The sequence below is a fragment of the Xyrauchen texanus genome, chromosome 15, assembly GCF_025860055.1.
Source record: "Xyrauchen texanus isolate HMW12.3.18 chromosome 15, RBS_HiC_50CHRs, whole genome shotgun sequence".
Classification (NCBI taxonomy): domain Eukaryota; kingdom Metazoa; phylum Chordata; class Actinopteri; order Cypriniformes; family Catostomidae; genus Xyrauchen; species Xyrauchen texanus.
The window spans coordinates 27,658,223-27,678,110 of NC_068290.1; the positions used below are offsets into that span (position 1 = coordinate 27,658,223).

General features: G+C 37.5%; 1 protein-coding gene across 4 annotated transcripts in view; it reads left to right on the forward strand.

Moving 5' to 3' along the window:
* Positions 1-19,888, forward strand: part of LOC127656031 (collagen alpha-1(XIV) chain-like) — a 197,028-nt gene that overhangs the window by 173,789 nt on the left and 3,351 nt on the right. For all 4 annotated transcript variants that reach the window (XM_052144161.1, XM_052144159.1, XM_052144160.1 and 1 more), the window contains 5 exons: positions 3,021-3,056; positions 3,535-3,601; positions 4,048-4,236; positions 9,300-9,377; positions 15,827-15,982. In XM_052144161.1, the coding sequence (XP_052000121.1) occupies positions 3,021-3,056; positions 3,535-3,601; positions 4,048-4,236; positions 9,300-9,377; positions 15,827-15,982 (526 nt within the window). The remainder of the gene's footprint in view (positions 1-3,020; positions 3,057-3,534; positions 3,602-4,047; positions 4,237-9,299; positions 9,378-15,826; positions 15,983-19,888) is intronic.

Here is a 19,888-nt window from a genome sequence, read left to right on the forward strand (position 1 = left end):
TGGAGAAAACCAGGCACTGCTCATCACCTGTCCAATACAGTCTCAACAGTGAAGCATGGTGGTGGCAGCATCATGCTGTGGGGGTATTTTTCAGCTGCAGGGACAGGACGACTGGTTGCAATCGAGGGAAAGATGAATGCGGCCAAGTACAGGGATATCCTGGACTGAAAACCTTCTCCAGAGTGCTCTGGACCTCAGACTGGGCCGAAGGTTCACCTTCCAACAAGACAATGACCCTAAGCACAGCACTAAAATAACGAAGGAGTGGCTTCACAACAACTCTGTGACTGTTCTTGAATGGCCCAGCCAGAGCCCTGACTTAAACCCAATTGAGCATCTCTGGAGAGACCTGAAAATGGCTGTCCACCAACGTTTACCATCCAACCTGACAGAACTGGAGAGGATCTGCAAGGAGGAATGGCAGAGGATACCCAAATCCAGATGTGAAAAACTTGTTGCATCTTTCCCAAAAAGACTCATGGCTGTATTAGATCAAAAGGGTGCTTCTACTAAATACTGAACAAAGGGTCTGAATACTTAGGACCATGTGATATTTCAGTTTTTTTTTTTTAATAAATGTGCAAAAATGTCAACAATTCTGTGTTTTTCTGTCAAAATGGGGTGCTGTGTGTACAATAATGAGGACAAAAAATGAACTTAAATGATTTTAGCAAATGGCTGCAATATAACAAAGAGTGAAAAATGTAAGGGGGTCTGAATACATTCCGTACCCACTGTATATATGAGACTGGCACAGTTTTCACTGTGAAGCACTTAGAAAATGTATGCTTAGCTCAGTTTCAGCTCTACAGATCTACCCTATCGAGTCTGACTTTCCATATTGAGTCTGAAAATGTAAAAAACTTAAGGTGTTGTTTATGTAGCGTGTCTGCCTGAAATAATTGATTCTTAGTTTCTCATTTTTTAATTATAAGCACACAAGGGATTCAATGATGAATGTATTAAAGTTAGTCTCCATTAGTTTCCTGGAGTGTGACAACAATTTGAATATTAGTGATCAGAAAAAGTCTGTAGCATTTGTTCGCAAAGGATAATTCTCGTAAAATAGAACCATAGGCGTCACCGCAGTCATGTGGAACATCTAAAGTGCCTCTTGACACTGATTTGAATCCTGCACATCTTTATCTTATATATCCTGGAAGAGAGATTGTCAGTGAGATGATAGGTTTATGATCAATATGGCCGAAGTTTATGGGAGAGCAGGGTTTTGTTAATTCTACTACATTAGTATTCAATAAAACATACATATAGAGCCACATCACTTTTAGCCATCATGTAATCTCTCTCTAAAGTGTGATGTTCTCCCTCTCTCTGATGTGTGAAATCACATAATCTCATACTCTTTATGATCATATTTTTGGCACAATCACATATTCATGTAATGTGAAGTCTGTGTCCTACAAAGCCTATAATGACTCCTGGGTTACATCACATTTTTTCCCAGATGTTATTGATATCAGAATTGTTTAGCTGCCTCAACACTCTGGCCATGAATCCCTCTCTGTTTTCCAAATGCATTAGCTCAGTGATGCATCCGTTTTATACGTTTGGCTTGTGTGTTGCTTCCATGATCGATCTGGTCCCAGACTGACCCCTCTCACTGCAACACAGGCAAATCCCCCTCTCTTAGCAGTCATTTAACAGATAGTTCATCCCTAAATAATGTCATCATATGTCATTCTGAACCTGTTATAGAGCATTTCTTCAACTTTGGGCACTTTTAGCACTGTAGACTTCTAAAAAGTAGGCTAATATCTTGATAAAAACATTTCACACGCTCACTGTTTTGTTTTACTATATTACATTTTCGTCCACTAGCAATGTCCAGCAGTGTATGTACATGCATCACAGGAGTTTTATGTCTTTTTTTTTTTCTTTTTTTCCTGAAAGTCATGATAATTCCCACCACATCTTAAATTCTGTATTTTGTTTAATATAATTATGTGGTGGAAATGACTCTTTTGTTTTGCCAAGGCTAATTCATAGAATAACATTTTAGGTATCCTAAATTCTCAATTTACCAAAATTACTGCTGGAACATTAAAAAATATTCTGCTTACAAGTGATATATGTCACGATCCCCTGTTGTCTGCCCCGTGTTTCACTCGTCACCTGTCATAAACTACAATTCCCATAATTCCCAGCCCTCATCACTGCCAGCACTCAGTCATTGTTCTCACCTGTTTGTCGTTTAGTCCTCATTACCCCTGTGTATTTAAACCCTGCTGTTCCTCCATTCCTTGTGGGTTGTTGAATGTGTTTGTTGCCTTTGCACAGCCTGTGTACTCTTTGAATGTTTTGGTTTTGTTTTTTTCTCATCGTGGCAGTTTTATTTTGTTCCAGTCGTTTGTCTTGATCATTTTCAATAAAGCTGCATCTAGATCCCCACTCCTCGTCTGCATTCTCCAGCGTTCATAACAATATTTACCTTGGTTTTTCTTTGCTTTCCTCAAACATCACTTATCTCAAGCATACTCTTCACTATAATTTTTGTTGACTTAGTTTACATGTACAGTACACTAATAAAAATTATAATACTTTGTATGGTGTGGTGGAAATGATGCCACAACAGTGGGACAGTTATTTTTATTAATAGAAATCATTTTCACACAATAACATTTTTAATTGTTTTTGTATACTTCAATCTTTGTTTAAACTGTCTTATTTTTTACACATGTAATAAATTGTATTATTATTATTGATGTTCATAGATTAATATTTAAAGTGTGAATCTAGAACAAGGTAAAAAATCTGTACATAAAAGGTATTTGAGAAGTACCAAAAATAAATAAAGGCATGGTAAAAAGTTTTAGTTTAATGAAGACTAAATATATTTCATTTTTGTCTCCCTTTACTGTCTTTGTGTTTAATTTGTGTCATACTGTTCGCAGATCTGTGACTTATGTTAACAAAATTCAGAAAGATATTTGTCCACTTTCCTTCAAGCCATTTCCAATTCCACATGTACTGATACCTTCACTCTTTCTCTCTTTTTGCAGGGGCCCTCTGGCACCAAAGGCGAGCGGGGGGAGAGAGTAAGTCTTAAATCTGCCTCTAAACTGTCATGGAGTTTCGAATAGGGTTGTGACACATGGCACTCAGTGGCACTCAGTGGCACACATAGTGCCGCTTTATCAGCCTTGGATTAAGGAGCTTGCTGACAGATCTCTTGATAACAATCACAACAGCAGCTCTTTTTCAACAGAGATTTTTCAATTCAGACACTGCTGGAGCATTAAAAGTAGTACAGGTACAGCTATAGTTATCTGTCTAGACAGAGCTCCCACACAGCAGGCTTTTCTTATTTTCTTCTGATCTTTCCACTGCTGTGGTTCTGGGCACCAAACAAAGGGCACGTGCTGAGCGTTAAATAGGGTAAATTAAACACCCACGTAGTACAGGATATTAGCCTCTCTTAAAAGCACCAGAAGTGAGTGTTGTATGTGTTTGTGTGTTTTTATGTCACAGCAACACTTGTTGAGGTCTTAATCCCATTTTGTTTGTTTTCTGAAGGGTGACATGCAGTCTCAAGCAGTTGTCCGTGCCATAGCACGACAAGTTTGCGAGCAGTTAATTCAGAGTGAGTACTTTGTATGTGCTCAGTGACAGTCCGTCCGATGAGGCCATTGGGGACTGAGCCTCTTAAAAAATTATTCAAAATGAAAGTGACAACTAAAGTTATAAATAAACTGTTGTTTTAACCAACTTACTACATAATATGCACAACTCAATTGCAATGTATAAAAATGAATTTTATTTATTCACAAAAGGCTAGTTTTAATCGTTGAATTAAAAGCAAAGACCAACAGAATAAAGGATCCTATGATTAGTAACTAGTAATCAGAATTCATATTTAAATTATGTAACATCATTTATTTTCATACAGAATGCAGCTGAAGAATGCAGGAAACTGTTAATTATCAAGACCATTATAAGACATCATGGAGAGATCATCTGTCTACAGAAGCATAACTATCAGCAAAAAAGTATTTAAATAAAAAAGTTTATTTCCTCTCTCACCTTCAGGTCACTTGTCTCGCTACAACTCCATCCTGAACCAGATTCCCAGTCAGTCTGTTTCAGTACGGACAGTACCAGGTCCTCCAGGTGAGCCTGGTCGGCAGGGACCTCAGGGGCCACAGGGAGAGCAGGGTCTGTCTGGTAGACCAGGATTCCCTGGAGCTAGTGGACAAAATGGCCGTCCAGGAGAGAGAGGTAAACTTACTATGTATTTAAAATAACCTACATCATCACTAGATAGTTTTTACTGCACATTATTGAATATGGTATATATTATGCAACAATACATGTTTTAAATGTGTAGGTAGTAAATAGTCTGGGAATTATCTACAATCTGCCATATTCCCAGATGTTTTTCAAAGCAAAAAAATAAGTTCAGAAGGGAAAATGTTTTGTAAGTGCAGTAATTAGGGTATTACATTAATAGAGAAAATTCACAATCCAGCTGAATTACTTTTACAAAAGGATGTGTAATGGAGATGTTTAGTTTATGCTTTAGTCCTAAAATTCTTGAGACCCAAGAGTGATTGCTGTGTGCCATCCACATTCCTACACTAAGTCTACTGTGCCTTTAAGCAGCTTGGAAAATTCCAGAAAATTATGTCAAACCTTTAGACAATAGCCAATTAGCTTCTGATAGGAGGTGTGCTGAATTGGAGATGTACCTGTGGATGCATTTTAAGGCCTACCTTCAAACTCAGTGCGTCTTTGCTTGACATGGAAAATCCAAAGAAATCAGCCTCAGAAAAAATTGTGGACCTCCACAAGTCTGGTTAATCCTTGGGAGCAATTTCCAAATGCCTGAAGGTACAACGTTCATCTGTACAAACAATAGTATGCAAGTATAAACACCATGGGACCACGCAGCCATCATACTGCTCAGGAAGGAGATGCATTCTGTCTCCTAGAGATGAATGTAGTTTGGTGCAAAAAGTGCAAATCAATCCCAGAACAACAGCAAAGGACCTTGTGAAGATGCTGGAGGAAACAGGTAGACAAGTATCTATATCCACAGTAAAACAAGTCATATTTCAACATAACCTGAAAGGCTGCTCAGCAAGGAAGAAACCAGTGCTCCAAAACTCAAAGTCAAGGTATTGGAGTGGCCATCACAAAGCCCTGACCTCCATGCGATAGAAAATTAGTGGGCAGAAAAATTGTATGCGAGCAAGGAGACCAACAAACCTGACTCCATTACACCAGTTCTGTCTGGAGGAATGGGCCAAAATTCCAGCAACTTATTGTGAGAAGCTTGTGGAAGGCTACCCAAAACCTTTGATCCAAGTTAAACAATTTTATGTCAATGCTACCAAATATTAACTAAGTGTATGCAAACTTCTGACTTAAACTGTATACACACACACATACACACATATATATATAGCCCGATTCAGGGCTGGCCATGTGTCTTCACGGCCCGACCCAGACCCGCCCTCCTCCTCGTCACACTCCTTCACACAACTCAGGTCGGGGAAACCACAGACATGATGCACTCCCCGGTGGTGCCTGCCGACAGGTCTTCCCTGCCTTTCTGGAGCCCTGGGAGAAACGAGGTGAGGGAAAGTTGAGAGGGAAAGAGCGACAAAGAGAGAGAAAAAACGTTCACCGGCTCCAGGATGCGCTGTCGCCCGGTCCTCAACTGCTCCTCCACCCTCTGGCGAACACCAGCATGCTCTTCTCCCAGCGAGCCCTCCGGTCCCTGGTGGATGGAACCACTCCTCCCCTTTTTCGGCAGACGGCCATGGCTCCTCCAGCTCTTGGCAGCCAGCAGCGACCCCTCCGTTCCCAGGCAGACAGCCAGCTCCTTTGGTGGACAGATGCGGCGAGGACATCCCTCCTACTTCCCAGGTTTCGGCACCAGTGTAACAATATAAGGATGGACAAGAAGGAGGTGGGAACTGGCTGAACTGTCAACGTAAAGTTTAATGATATAAATTAACTTAAAACCAACATAAACAAACATGCAATGCGGCCGAGTGTGTCTCTCTCTCTTGAAATGGCTTCCAGCTTGTCTTTATCCTCCTCCCAGCTGATTAGTCCGATTCAGGGCCAGCCATGTGTCTTAAATTTATATATATATAGATATATTTATGTGACATGGAGGAGGGCCGGGCTGTGAGTCTGCACGGCCGGCCCCCAATTGGGCTAATCAGCCAAAGAGAGGGATAGGGCAGAGCCGGATGCTGCAGTTTGGGAGAGAGAGAGCCACACGCAGCTGCCGTGTGTGTGTTTATGTTTGTGTTTTTTGTTTAAGTTTTCATTTTGGCCGGTTCCTGCCTCCTCCTTGCCCATTTTAACCATGTTACTATATATATATGCACTGGTGACCAAAGGTTTGGAAGGAAATTGCTAGCTGTTTCGGAAGGAAATTGGTACTTTAATTCACCAAAGTGTCATTTTGCTTGATCTAACTGCGGCATTCGATACAGTTCATCTTACCATCCTTTTAGACTGCCTAAAGCAGGAGGTTGGTATTAGTGGCACAGCCTTACATTGGTTTAACTCCAGACAGGTCCCTGGCAGTTAGAATTAGTATCCACTCATCTCCCCCTCTGCCTTTCTCAAGTGGCCTGCCTTAACACTCTGGGGTCAACGGACGCGCCGGCGCGTCCTGCTGGATTTTTCGGCATTAAAATCCATTTTAAGCCCTATTTTAGTTTCATCATATGTTACCTTTTGGGATCTGTTTTTAAGAAATATTGTATCTCTTATCATTGCTATGCCGAAGATGCACTATAAGTGTATCTAGATAGCTATAAGTTCCACTGCATCCTGATGACGACTCCTATGCAAATATTAATAAGTGTCTTGATGTAAAATGTTGACTGGCTAGGAACTTTCTCCATCTAAATGAGAGCAAAACTGAAAATTTTGTTTCTGGTTCTCTTAGCACCTCCCCTCGAATTTCTAACTATATGGAGTTTTTCTCCGGAGCTGTTAGCCCTTATGCAAAAAATCTTGGTGTAGTCTTTGACTCTGAGCTAAACTTTGAGAAACAAGTCAATGCGGTGAATAAGAAGCTTTTTTCAATTAAGGTTAATTGCAAAGTTAAAGCCGATGCTCTCATTTAAAGACATGGAGATAGTCCTCCATGCTTTTGTATCATTTAGGCTTTATTATTTCAATGCTGTGTATTTGGGCCTCAGCCAGTCATCTTTATACTGTTTGCAGTTGGTACAGAACACTGATGCAAGATTACTGGCTGGCACCAGAAAGAGAGACAGTATTACTCCTATTCTGTCCTCTCATCACTGGTTACCTGTCAAATACAGGATCCATTTTAAGGTTCTATTATTTGTTTTTACATATTTAAATGGCCACGCCCCTTCTTATCAGATCTGCTGATTTTACATCTGCTCCCAAGGAATCTTAGATCTGCCGATAAACTCCTCCTTCTGATACCTCAGTCATGACTTAAACGTAAAAGTGATTGTGCATTCTCGATAGCCGGTCCGGGCTGTGGAATAAGTTACCGTTACCGTTGATCAGCTCCCATACTCAATGGTTTTAAATCAGCCCTGAAGACTCACTTTTATACCCTGGCTTTAGAGTCTCATTCAGAAGGGGATTAAATAATGGTTTTATTTTAGATTTTGTATTATATTATTTCTGCTTTCTATTGTTGAAATTATCTTTGTACAGCAATTTGGGATACATTAGTTGTATTAGGTTATGAAGAAGCAGACTGCCTGTGGGTGTTTAGACCCTAAAAGACAAATAATTGGTCAAATCATGCAGGGTCAGCTATGACCCAAAACTCAGCTGTGATTTCTAAGCCTTAGCTGTCATCAACACCATTGCAGGATTTTGATATTAGCAAAGCAATTTTAGGCTGAAATAGGGTGGGTGGTATGACGGTATATAATGTGCGTAGAATTATATAATTGCTATATGGTTTATACTGTAGTTTATACTACATATTGCGCTGCAATCAGTTGACACTAGGCAGGACTGCTTTGTGTTATTTTCATGTAAAAGATAGGAGCAGGGTCCCCACGTTCAGGGAAAACCTGGAAATTCCAGGATATTTAAAAAAAGATACAGTTGCTTGAAAAAGTCATGACAATCATGGCAATGAGCTACATCTTAAAAAGTCATGGAAATGTCATGAAAATTTCTATAGTGATTATACATTTCTTTATGTACTGTATGTTCAGCTCTAAAGTACTATAAATTTCTCTTCATGAGTATTGTTATTTTAATATTATTGAACATAAGCATATCATTGCCTACAGTTAACAGCATTCCATTTTGCAATTGAATTTGTCAATCTGTCATGATAAATGTAGTATAAGGGCTTTTCTAAGGACACATCAATGTACACATGCATCAGATGGATGCTTTTTGGAACGTCTTACTTTGGTTGTGTCAGGTCATAAACAGAGCATTTTTAGGTGGCTTTGTTAAGTTAAACATAGTTTGAAACTTCCAACGATGACTCACTCGATGTGTCGTTCCAAATGAAAGAAAATTTATCTTTTGAAGAAGGGCCCCTCCACAAGACTGTTAGTGAAGAATACATTTATGCAGTATTGTCATGTTCCCTTCAGAGTACAGAGTGAGTAGGGCATAGGGATGATCACTTGCAAATGGAATTTGCCCTTGTGCTTTTGCTAGTGACAAGCAAGCTTGAGTGTGGTTTGTTGTGTGTACAGCTGCACATTACATTGAGTTTCAATTACCCCCTATCAAAAACTGGTGTTACTTCAAGCATGAATTGCTCCGATGGTAGGAATATTTTTTTATTATGGTCTGGGAACATGATTAATTGCATTAATTTTATTGTAAACCATTATTTTTTATATAATTAACTAAATTAATGTTAAATTAACAGCTGTAAAAAAAAAAAATTTATTGGCTTTGCCACCCAGCGTTGGGATGAAATCAGTATTAAAATGACAAATTTGTTTGCCATTGTTTGTCATGTGATTATTGTATAATTCCTACGACAGCTTCAACACAGATTTGAAATGCTGTACAAATAAAAAATCTGTCAAATAATCAATAGAGACACTTATTTTTTGGTTTCCTGTCTCATAGTGACTAGCAGTTGAATCAGACATGAGTTCTCAAAAGCTTAACTGGATAACCAATAGCCACATAAAACTGTGTGCCAGCTCTTTTATCTCTTTCCCCATTGTCTCCAAGTGGAGGCCAGTGGTGTGGTATAAGTTAAACAGTACATATATAAAAGTCTGCAGCTACAGGTATTTCAGATGGGTTTGCATGTTCTAACAGCTCTCTGTCTCTTTGTCCAGGTCTCCCAGGAGAAAGAGGTGAGAAAGGCAGCCCAGGGGTAGGGACACAGGGTCCCCGTGGTCCCCCAGGACCCCCAGGTAAGATCTTATATGTGCAATTGCCTTTAAGTTCCAGGGATAGGACATGCTGTGGCTTTGACTTGTGTATGCCAGGACAACTCTTTAACAACCTTGATCACAATTTGACTCATTAAAGGGATAGTTTACCCAAAAATTTTAATTCAATTACTCAGTTTCATGCCGTCCCAAATGTGTATCTTTATGTCTCCTGCTGAACACAAATGATGATTTTTAGAAGAATATGTCAGCTCTGTAGGTACTTTCAATGCAAGTGAATGGTAACCAGAACTATAAAGCTGGAAAAATCACATAAAGGCTGTATAAAAAATCATAAATGGCTAAATCTATGTCTTGTGAAGTGATGCAATCACTTTGGGTGGGAAACAAATCATTGTTTCAATACATTGTTTACTATAAATCTCCACTTTCACTTTCCAAATGTGTAGTGGAGATTTATAGTAAAAAAAAAAAAGGACTTGGACAGCTGAAGACAGAAGTTTACATACACCTTAGCCAAATACATTTAAACTCAGTTTTTCACAATTCCTGACATTTAATCATAGAAAACAGTCCCTGTCATATGTCAGTTAGGATCACTTCTTTATTTTAAGAATGTGAAATGTTATTGAACATCCTCTTGATTGTCCGAGGAAGCTAAGTGCCTTTTTTGTCTCTTTTTGTGCTGGTTCCGCCTAGCGGCTTGAGTTTGTTTTGTGTAGCAGCACTCCTTAGAGACAGAGTTGTGCATGAAGCTGCACTTTCATTGTGCTTACACCTCCTATTGTTTGGAGTTTGTTTTGTGGAGTATTTCTTGCAGGACATTCTAGCAGTTGAATGCAGAGCTCACTGAGCATTCATTTTGACTTTCCGAAGAAACCAAACAGCCTATTTTTTATTAATTTATTCATTCATTTTTTTATTTTAGAAATATATAATATATATATTTCAATATATATATATATATATATATATACATTATTCATTTTTCTTTTTTCTGTTTTGTTTGGTTTGGGGTTTGGTATTTACACTAATGTGGAATGTGGTCTTTATCATTTTATTTTTGACACTATCTATTTTTTATAATATGTCAAAATGTCAAAAGTTAGTATGAGTGGATTGTCTCTCTCCAGCTGGAATGTGAATGGGTTGGGACACCCCATAAAAAGAAGGAAAGTTATTTATCTTCTTAAATGTAAAACAAATATGATAGATAGATAGATAGATAGATAGATAGATAGATAGATAGATAGATAGATAGATAGATAGATAGATAGATAGATAGATAGAAGCATTGCATTCCATTGACATCTGTATAAGTTCATGTGATATTTTATGTAGTGATGAAAACATGCTTGCTTTCATTAACGTATATATTAAGCTTTAATTTGCTTAGTGTTTTCTCTCTGAAATAGACCCTGCTGCTGCATGTCACAGGAGCACATTGAGGGTCTCTTGGGCTGGTGATAACCATTTTTAATTTTCCTGGCCTGACAGAAGGCAGCTGTAAGTCATCAGGAGGGAGGTCACATCTCTGATGCAAGACCTCCTTAAATGTTAAACTAAAACATTTGTTTGCCTTTTGTGTATTTATTTATTTTTCTTGGCACTCCAAAGGAATATAGCTATTTTTGTTTGACTTCTTGATTGTAGTGGCAGTACAAGCAAATGGATTAATTTCAGATTACTTTAATCTGGATAGGGGCACCCAGAAGGGTTACCATCTTTCCCCATTATTGTTTCTTGCTTGGAACCATTTGCAGCCACAATAAGAAAGGAGGAGGATTTTCCAGGGGTGATGGCGGGAGGTGTGGTGCATAACCTTTTGATTTACGCAGATGATATTTTATTATTTATCTCCGACCCCACTAGATCTATGCCTTGCCTGAGTCAATTGGTCTAATTATGAAGCTTTGTCTCTGACAGCATACTGCCTGATAACGCCTTTCAGCCAGGTGCCTTCCAGTGGCCCAAACAGGGCATTAAGTATTTGGGTATTTTATTCCCAGTAATTTTTTTTATTTAGTTAGAGTTCATTTTGACCCTTTAATAAAAAGGTTTTTGAGCGATGTGAGCAGGTGGGCTTTATTACATTTATCAATGATTGAGAAGGTTAATGTTATTCAAATGAATTGTATTCCAAAATTCAACTACCTGCTACAGTCTCTCCCTATAGATGTCCCCTCTGTTATTTCAAGCAATTTTATAGCATATCGAATTCCTTCATTTGGAATGGTAAGTGTCCCAGATTAGTCACATTTCAGTAAGCTGCATAGGCAGATTGACAAAGGTGGGCTAGGCCTACCCAAGGTTTTGTTTTATTATTATGGATTCTGTCTCAGACATTTGGCTCATTGGTCGCTTACACCAGAGAGAGCCCCTCCCTGGTTTTGTACTTAACAGGAAGTTCTTGCCCCTTATTTCGCCATTGCAAAGTCTTTCTATCAAACTAACCAGAGAAGTTAAATCACACCCCATTATCTTTCATTTAAACTCGGTATGGACAAAAGTGTCCTGAGTGTTTAATTCGGACATTTATTTAAATGTTGCCTCGAGCATACAGTATGGCTGAACCCAAAATTCTGTATTATTAAGTCCCCTTTCTGCTGGTCAAATGGATTGTGTGTGTGTGGGGGGGGGGGGGGTACAACTACATTCAGTGACCTGTATGAGAGTGGAGTGTTGACATCCTTTGAAATTTTGGTTCAACATTTTGGGATTCCCAGATCTCAGTTCTTTAGGTATTTACAGCAACGCAACCTGCTCTGTACTATTTTTGCGAGTAGCATACACCCCCCTAAAGTGGCAGACAATCTGCTTTTAGAAAAGGTCATGAGGCATCAGTGTATTACTCCCTGATAATTCAGAGTCTGGGGGACAGAGCTTTAACTTCTATCAAGAGACTATGGGAGGAAGATTTAAACTTTGTATTGGAGGAGGGAGAGTGGGCTAGGATTAAAAAAAAAATCAAGTCTGCATCTAGAGTTACAAGGGTGCACCTTATGCAATGTAGATTGTATAGGCTTGGTCTTGAAGACAAACCAACCTTGCTGGTTTTGTGTGTGTGTGTGTGTGTGTGTGTGTCTATAATCATGTATGACCACTGGGATGTTGTTGGGGGTAATAGTGGGTGTTAATTTTTGGTTCTGTGTATAAAATATATATTTTTTAGTGTTAATATGTGAATCAATAAAAAAATTGTTAATCAGAAAGTATGTGAAATGTTAGAATAGTAGTATAGAGAATGATTTATTTCAGCTTTTATTGAATTCATCAAATTCCAAGTAGGTCAGAAGTTTACATACACTTAGATAGTATTTGGTAGCATTGCCTTTAAATTGTTTAACCTGGGTCAAACTTTTGGGTAGCCTTCCACAAGCTTCTCACAATAAGTTGCTGGGATTTTGGCCCATTCCTCCAGACAGAACTGGTGTCTGGAGGAATGAGATCAGGGCTTTGTGATGGCCACTCCAATACCTTGACTTGGTTGTCCTTTTTTGCCACAACATTGGAGGTCTTCACAAGGTCCTTTTCTGTTGTTCTGGGATTGATTTGCACTTTTCACACCAAACTATGTTCATCTCTAGGAGACAGAATGTGTTTCCTTCCTGAGCGGTATGATGGCTGTGCAGTCCCATGGTGTTTATACTTGCATACTATTGTTTGTACAGATGAACGTTGTACCTTCAGGCATTTGGAAATTGCTCCCAAGGATGAACCAGACTTGTGGAGGTTCATAATTCTTTTTTCTGAGGTCTTGGCTGATTTCTTTTGAATTTTCCATGATGCCAAGCAAAGAGGCTCTGAGTTTGAAGGTAGGCCTTAAAATACATACACAGGTACACCTCCAATTGACTCCAATTAGCCATTATCAGAAGCTAATTGGCTCATTGCCTAAAGGTTTGACATCATTTTCTGGAATTTTCCAAGCTGCTCAAAGGCACAGTTAACTTGTATGTACACTGGCAACCAAAAGTCTGGAATAATGTACAGATTTTGCTCTTATGGAAAGAAATTGTTACTTTTATTCACCAAAGTGGCATTCAGCTGATCACAATGTATATTCAGGACATTCATAAATTGAAAAATTACTATTACAATTTGACAAAATAAATGTTCAGAACTTCTTAAACTACTTCAAAGAGTTCTCATCAAAAAAATCCTCCACGTGCAGCAATGACAGCTTTGCAAATCCTTGGTATTCTAACTGTCAGTTTGTCCAGATTCTCAGGTGACATTTCATCCCACACTTCCTGTAGCACTTGCCATAGATGTGGCTGTCTTGTCGGGCACTTCTCACACACCTTACAGTCTAGCTGATCCCAGAAAAGCTCAGTGGGGTTAAGAGCCATAACACTCTTTTCCAATTATCTGTTGTCCAATGTCTGTGTTTCTTTGCCCACGCGAACCTTTTTCTTTTTGTTTTTCTGTTTCAAAAGTAGCTTTTTCTTTGCAATTCTTCCCATGAGTTGAGTCTTCTCTTTACTGTTGTATACGGGGCCTCTATTTCTCAAACTAGAGACTCTGATGTACATATCCTCTTGTTTAGTTTTACATCTGGGCCTTCCACATCTCTTTCTGTCCTTGATAGAGACAGTTGTCCTTTGTCTTTGAAGACTGTAGTGTGCACCTTTTATGAAATCTTCAGCTTTTTAGCAATTTCAAGCATTGTACAGTTCTCAAAACAATAATTGACTGACGAGTTTCTAGAGAAAGCTGTTTCTTTTTTGCCATTTTTTTTTATCTAATATTGACCTTAAGGCATGCCAGTCTATTGCATGTGACAAACACAAAGACAATGTTAAGCTTCATTTAATGAACCAAATAGCTTTCATTTGTGTTTGATATAATGGTGAGTGACCTTCTAGTACCAAATTAGCAATTTAGCATGATTACTCAAGGTTAAGGTGTTGGATTGATGGCCGCTGGAAATGGGGCCTGTCTAGATTTGATCAAATAGTGATGGTGCTGTTTTTTACATCAGTAATATCCTGACTGTACTTTGTGATCAGTTGAATACCGCTTTATTTAATTAAAATACCAATTTCCTTCTGACACAACTGTTCATTATCCCAAACGTTTGGCCACCACTGTAAACTTCTGACCCACTGGAGTTGTGCTATATTCAATTAAAAGTGAAACAATCTGTCTGTAAACAATTGTTGGAAGAATTACTCATGTCATGCACAGTAGATGTCCTAAACGACTTGCCAAAACTATAGTTTGCTAATATGAAATCTGTGGAGTGCTTAAAAATGTGTCTTAATGACTTCAACATCAGTGTATGTAAACTTCTGACTTCAACTAAACATTTATTTGTTTCTCTCCCACACCTGTTATATTGCTTCTGAAGACATAGATTTAGTCATATGGATTACTTTTATCCTGCATTTATGTGATTTTTTTATGTGTCTTTTTCTTTCCTCTTGTTCTGTTTAAAGGTTGTGTCAAGAGTACTGAGATTGACCTTTTTTGTTAAAATGTTAATTTATGTCAATAACAAGGACTTCTTTGTCCTCAAGCAATTGGAAACAGTAGTAAAAAATTCATTTCCATCCAAATTGGAAAAAGCAGAGTTCAGCATCTTCATATTGCACAGACTACAAGAATTTCCATTATTAAATGTCACTCATAGAAAAAACAAACTTGAAACTTTTAATAACCTCAGCATCTTGATCTGTTTTTGGTTCCTTTGATTCCTGTCTAGAATATCAAGTAGATATTGAAACAATATTTGGGTCAGATAGAAATGTTTTCATATCGATTTTAGCTGAACCGCTATCGAGTAGACTTTGAAAAATGTCAGTGTCTGCTCACTGCTAATTGTGGTTTGATCAATACTCCTCACAAATGAGATTCATTAAATCCATGGAGTTGTAAGTACAAATGACATCCGAGGAAGGATTAGGAATGGCAGGGGCTACTTATGTAGGAAAAAAGGGATGTGTTTCACATTAAAAACAAATGTGAAGAAAACTATTGATGACTGCTGCACTGTGTTTTGTGAGGAATAAAGCCAGACAGACTATGGGTGTGGAGCTCAGCTGGGTTTCTTGAGGCAAACAGACAATGTCCAATGTCTTCTACTAAATCCAACACTTAAATCCCTTCACTTGCTACCTGTGTCTTACAGAATTGATTTCAAAATCTTAGAGATTTTGAAAGTTATTTATGGTGGCCCCTACATACCATAGCAATATGAATATGAAATATACCCACTTAGTTCACTCAGATCACCAAACTGCAACTTGCAGTTGATTCAGTTAGCATTTTCTATTTTATTTTAAAGCCTAATTTTAGTACACTCTTATTTTTTCCTGTTTATATTTATTAAATTTTTTATTTCCTTAATATGTTTCTATGTACGTAAATCTTTATTTACATAAATATGTATATATGTTCTGTAAAGTTTTAAGTTAAGTTTTAAAAGGAGCTGCAGTATATAAACAAAGCTGTACTTACTTTCTCAGGGCCTCCTGGAGAAGGTCGGACAGGCAGTCAGGGCCCTCCAGGGAGACCTGGCATTCAGGGCACCTTTGGACGCCCAGGTACCCCTGGTAACCCTGGCCCTGCAGGACCCCCCGGCTACTGTGACCAGAACTCCTGCCTTGGGTACAACGTTGGAGGTAATCCTCTTAAGAGTTCTCAATTTTATTGAAATGTACATCTAGTTTTAAAGGTAACCATGGATACTGAACTGCTGAAGTCAATTATAGAGTTAGTCTGGTAGTGACAATGAGCTGTTATTGAGTTCTAGTAGACAATATGTTTTAACAATAAGTTAAAAATAAATAAATATAAAAACAAAACAAAAAACTACTTCTTAAACCAGCCTAAGGTGGTTTTATCTGGTTTAAGCTGATTTTGCTGGCTTCCCAAACTGGCCATGCTTGTGTTTAGCTGGGTGGCTAGCTGGTCTCTCAGCACCCAAAACCTCTCTAAAACCATCAAAGCAGTTAATTCTATTTATGGTCAGGATGGGAGTCCAGTTTACCACATTAGGCTAGTTTAAGCTGTTTTTTTTTTTTTCTTCAGCAGAGTTTGGGCATAAACAAGCTCATTGTCTGATTTTGTCATATAAAACTGTCCCTTAACAAACAGCTTTATTCTGCTTGTAAATTTAACAAGGAGTGTAAATGCTCTCAAAGTTGTATTCTAACCACATTTTTAATATAAGAGAGTATTCTAGGTCAGATTAAACAGCAATTGATGGCGTATTTTAAATGATTTATCAGATCCTAGCAAAGCTTTGTAGTAAACGCCTCGAAGATTATTGCAATGTTGCTGTCAGAAAAATAAGGCAAATGTTCTCTTGGGTTTCTGAAATGTAAGGCAGTTAAATGAAGATTAATACTGTATGCTACTCAATAGATTTATGCATCAACACTTTTAAGATCTATAAAAGTTATAGGTTTCACAGTCAGCATAAAATATTGCAGCACCGCTATTACAAATTTTGTAACTTGTTCAGAACTCGTTCTCTCAGGAAAAAGTCATTTCTAATGACAAAATGCAAGTTTATATGCAGTAACCATATTGAAGACCCCATGAAATCAAGTTTTATTGCTTTTAGTACATGCCTATTAGATTTGACGCCAGCTATATGCTAATGTACCAGTTTTTCCCTCTTCTTGGAACACACAGCAAAAATTTGAATGAGTCGTCTTTTACTATATAGAATTTTGTTCAACCAATTGCTCTCTAGAATGAGGATGTTCCTCCCCCTTTTACCACCTGCCACCGACTAGCAAGTAGGTTCATGGCTGCACTGCAAATAATAATTTTTTTACTTAGTATTTTTGTTTTATTTTACACAGGGTTCATACAAGGTGCTTGAAATACTTGAATTTGGCTTTTTCAAATTTAAGTCCAGGAAAACCCTTAAAAATAGCAATTTTTACTGAGGTGCTTAAAAAGTTCTTGAATTACAGAAAATCATAAAATACGTTGCTTATATAATTTAATAAATTTAAATGTATTTATTTATTTTTGGAAAAACACGATGACAGCGCATAGATGGCGCTGTCACGTGGCACCCGTTACTTTTGTCAGTGTTGTTAAGAATGGGCAATCACAATCAATTGTTACTGGAGGATTTAAAAATTATATATTTTAAAGATACTGCTGTGGCAGATTTAACAAGTATGAATCTTGCAACTATCAGTTTTAATTTAGAATTACTCTCCAGATTGAAAAAAATAAAAATTATGTAAAACGTTTTTGGGAGATTTGAATGCAAATCAATGGAGGATTCTGTTTTGTGAGCCGTCTAGCATTCCCTTGTTTAAAGACAGCTTTGTGTCTCACAAAATAGGTTATTTCTGACATTTGGGTCAATATCAAAATATGTTGACAAACATGTCCCTTGAATTTTTTAGTCATGAAAAAGCTTTCAAATAGTGAAAAAAGGTATCATTCATTAACCTAATATTTAATTATATGAAATGGCTTTATTGTTTTGCAAATGTTTTTGAAAATATATTTGAAATTGTCAATTGCCTGACAAAAATCTTTGTCCCCTTCATCTGGTACACATTTTCTACGACATGCAAAGTTATTTATGTATTTATTTTGTTCATATTTTTTATACAAGCATTAGTGCAAGGACAAACAAGTGTGCAAAAAAGCAAAACAAAATTATTATTAAAAAAAAAATTAAAAGAGTGGTATTGTTGTAAACCTTTTAATGTTTAAAAAAAATTTATATACAAAAACATTTGCAAAATAATATTTAAGGTAAAAGTTCAGAGTATGCTTAAATATGCATATAGTGATTTTTCCCAGCATGTTAAAAAGTTATTAATTCACATTTTAACTAATATTTTAGCAAAAAAATATTTGGCGTTGTATACCATTGAACCCTCAAACCGTGGTGCTGTAACCCATTTAACCCTCATTAGTGTTAACTAATTCATGAAACAAAATAAAATAATGAAAGAACAAAAACAGCCAAGTTGTCCTTTATGAATAAAAATGTATGTCAACATGTTACAGAATGTTTACCCTCAGCGTTTAAAGGCAAAATCTGAACTGAATGGAAAATTAAAATATTTTGGAAAGTTGGAAATTCAACATTTTTTGAGTCTGGCCCATTTGCAATTTCAGTCAATTCCTCACATAAATCTGTTGTGTGACTTTAGATAATATGGAACATAGCACATGAGTCATGTGGACTACTGTTTACGGACCCAGATATTCACTTTTGTTGAAAAGAGAAGTATGTTTTAAGGGAGCACACTAAAATTTTGTCACGAATGAACCAAGAATTGCTACTGTGAAAATATATAGTTAAAGATGCACATTGAGATATGTTGTACTTGTAAAAAGTGGTGTTTAAAAAAAAAAACTGAATGAATAAAACATTTTTATTTAAAATTAACAAATAAATATCTCAAGGATAGTCCATGAAAACAAATAAAAATGTGCTTGAAAAGTCCTTGGATTTAACTTAAAACATCTGTATGAACCCTGTATACTGTATAAATACCTAAAGACCCATCTAAATGTAGAGAAGCAAAATCAGAAATCTCTGAAATACAACACACCCTGTGTGTGTGAGAGAGAGAACAATTAACTGAATCTGTCATGACTCCCAAGTAGAGATGAACAGTAAAGCTATAGCTGTTTAACTCTATTCCTCAGCTGTAGTGTTAGTGTAGTTAGTCAGCTTGCTGAAGATAATGGAATTTTGGTCAAATACATCCTATTTTCTTTGTAAAAATAGCCATTCGAGCTGGGTCCTTCCTGATTACTTTGTGGTAGCCGGTTCATTCTCTCCTCCACCATGTTAAATGTTTACATCTGTTCCCACTGCGGAATCTCCGGGAGGTAAGCACCACGAGTATATGAAGCCTTAATGCTGAAGCTGTTAGTTTAACTCTATTTCCAAGCTGTAGAATAGTGTAATCTGAGCGATCATGGAGCAAGAGAGAACACTGATGGCTTCAAAAAAGTCGCTCGCTGACTGACAGCACTGCCTCCAATGAACTTTGTTAATGCAACTGGCTCACAACAAATAAAAATGTCACAGGGAAACATCTAGCTGATTTTAAAACACATGCGCTGCTCATACATTTTAGAACGCCACATACACAAGCGGAGTGATAAAAAAACTGTAAAGAGTCAGGGTGCTGCTGTTCTGAGACATCAGCAGCGCTGCTGGAACAATCAACAAAGTTTTGTCCAATCAGATTCAAGGACCGGAACTAACTGTTGTATAATTTAAAAAATGTTGCAGTATGTGACGTAACGAAAGCCTATTGGCTATTTAAAACAAGGTACGAGTCCTTTAATGTGTCCCGCTGAAACTTCCTGATTCAAAAGAAAACTTCTCATCAACTGATTTCAAGGGGTCTTTAGGTTTTAATGTTATATTGAGAATCCTTGACTTTTCTTCTGAAATGTCAAGATGCAACAATTTTGTGAATGCCAGTGTTGCTCAGAGCATCATGTGGGTGATACTGGGCTCACACTTACCACAATTTTTCTCTTCTCTCTTGCCGGGGCTTTCCTCCACTGTCTCATGCATGAAG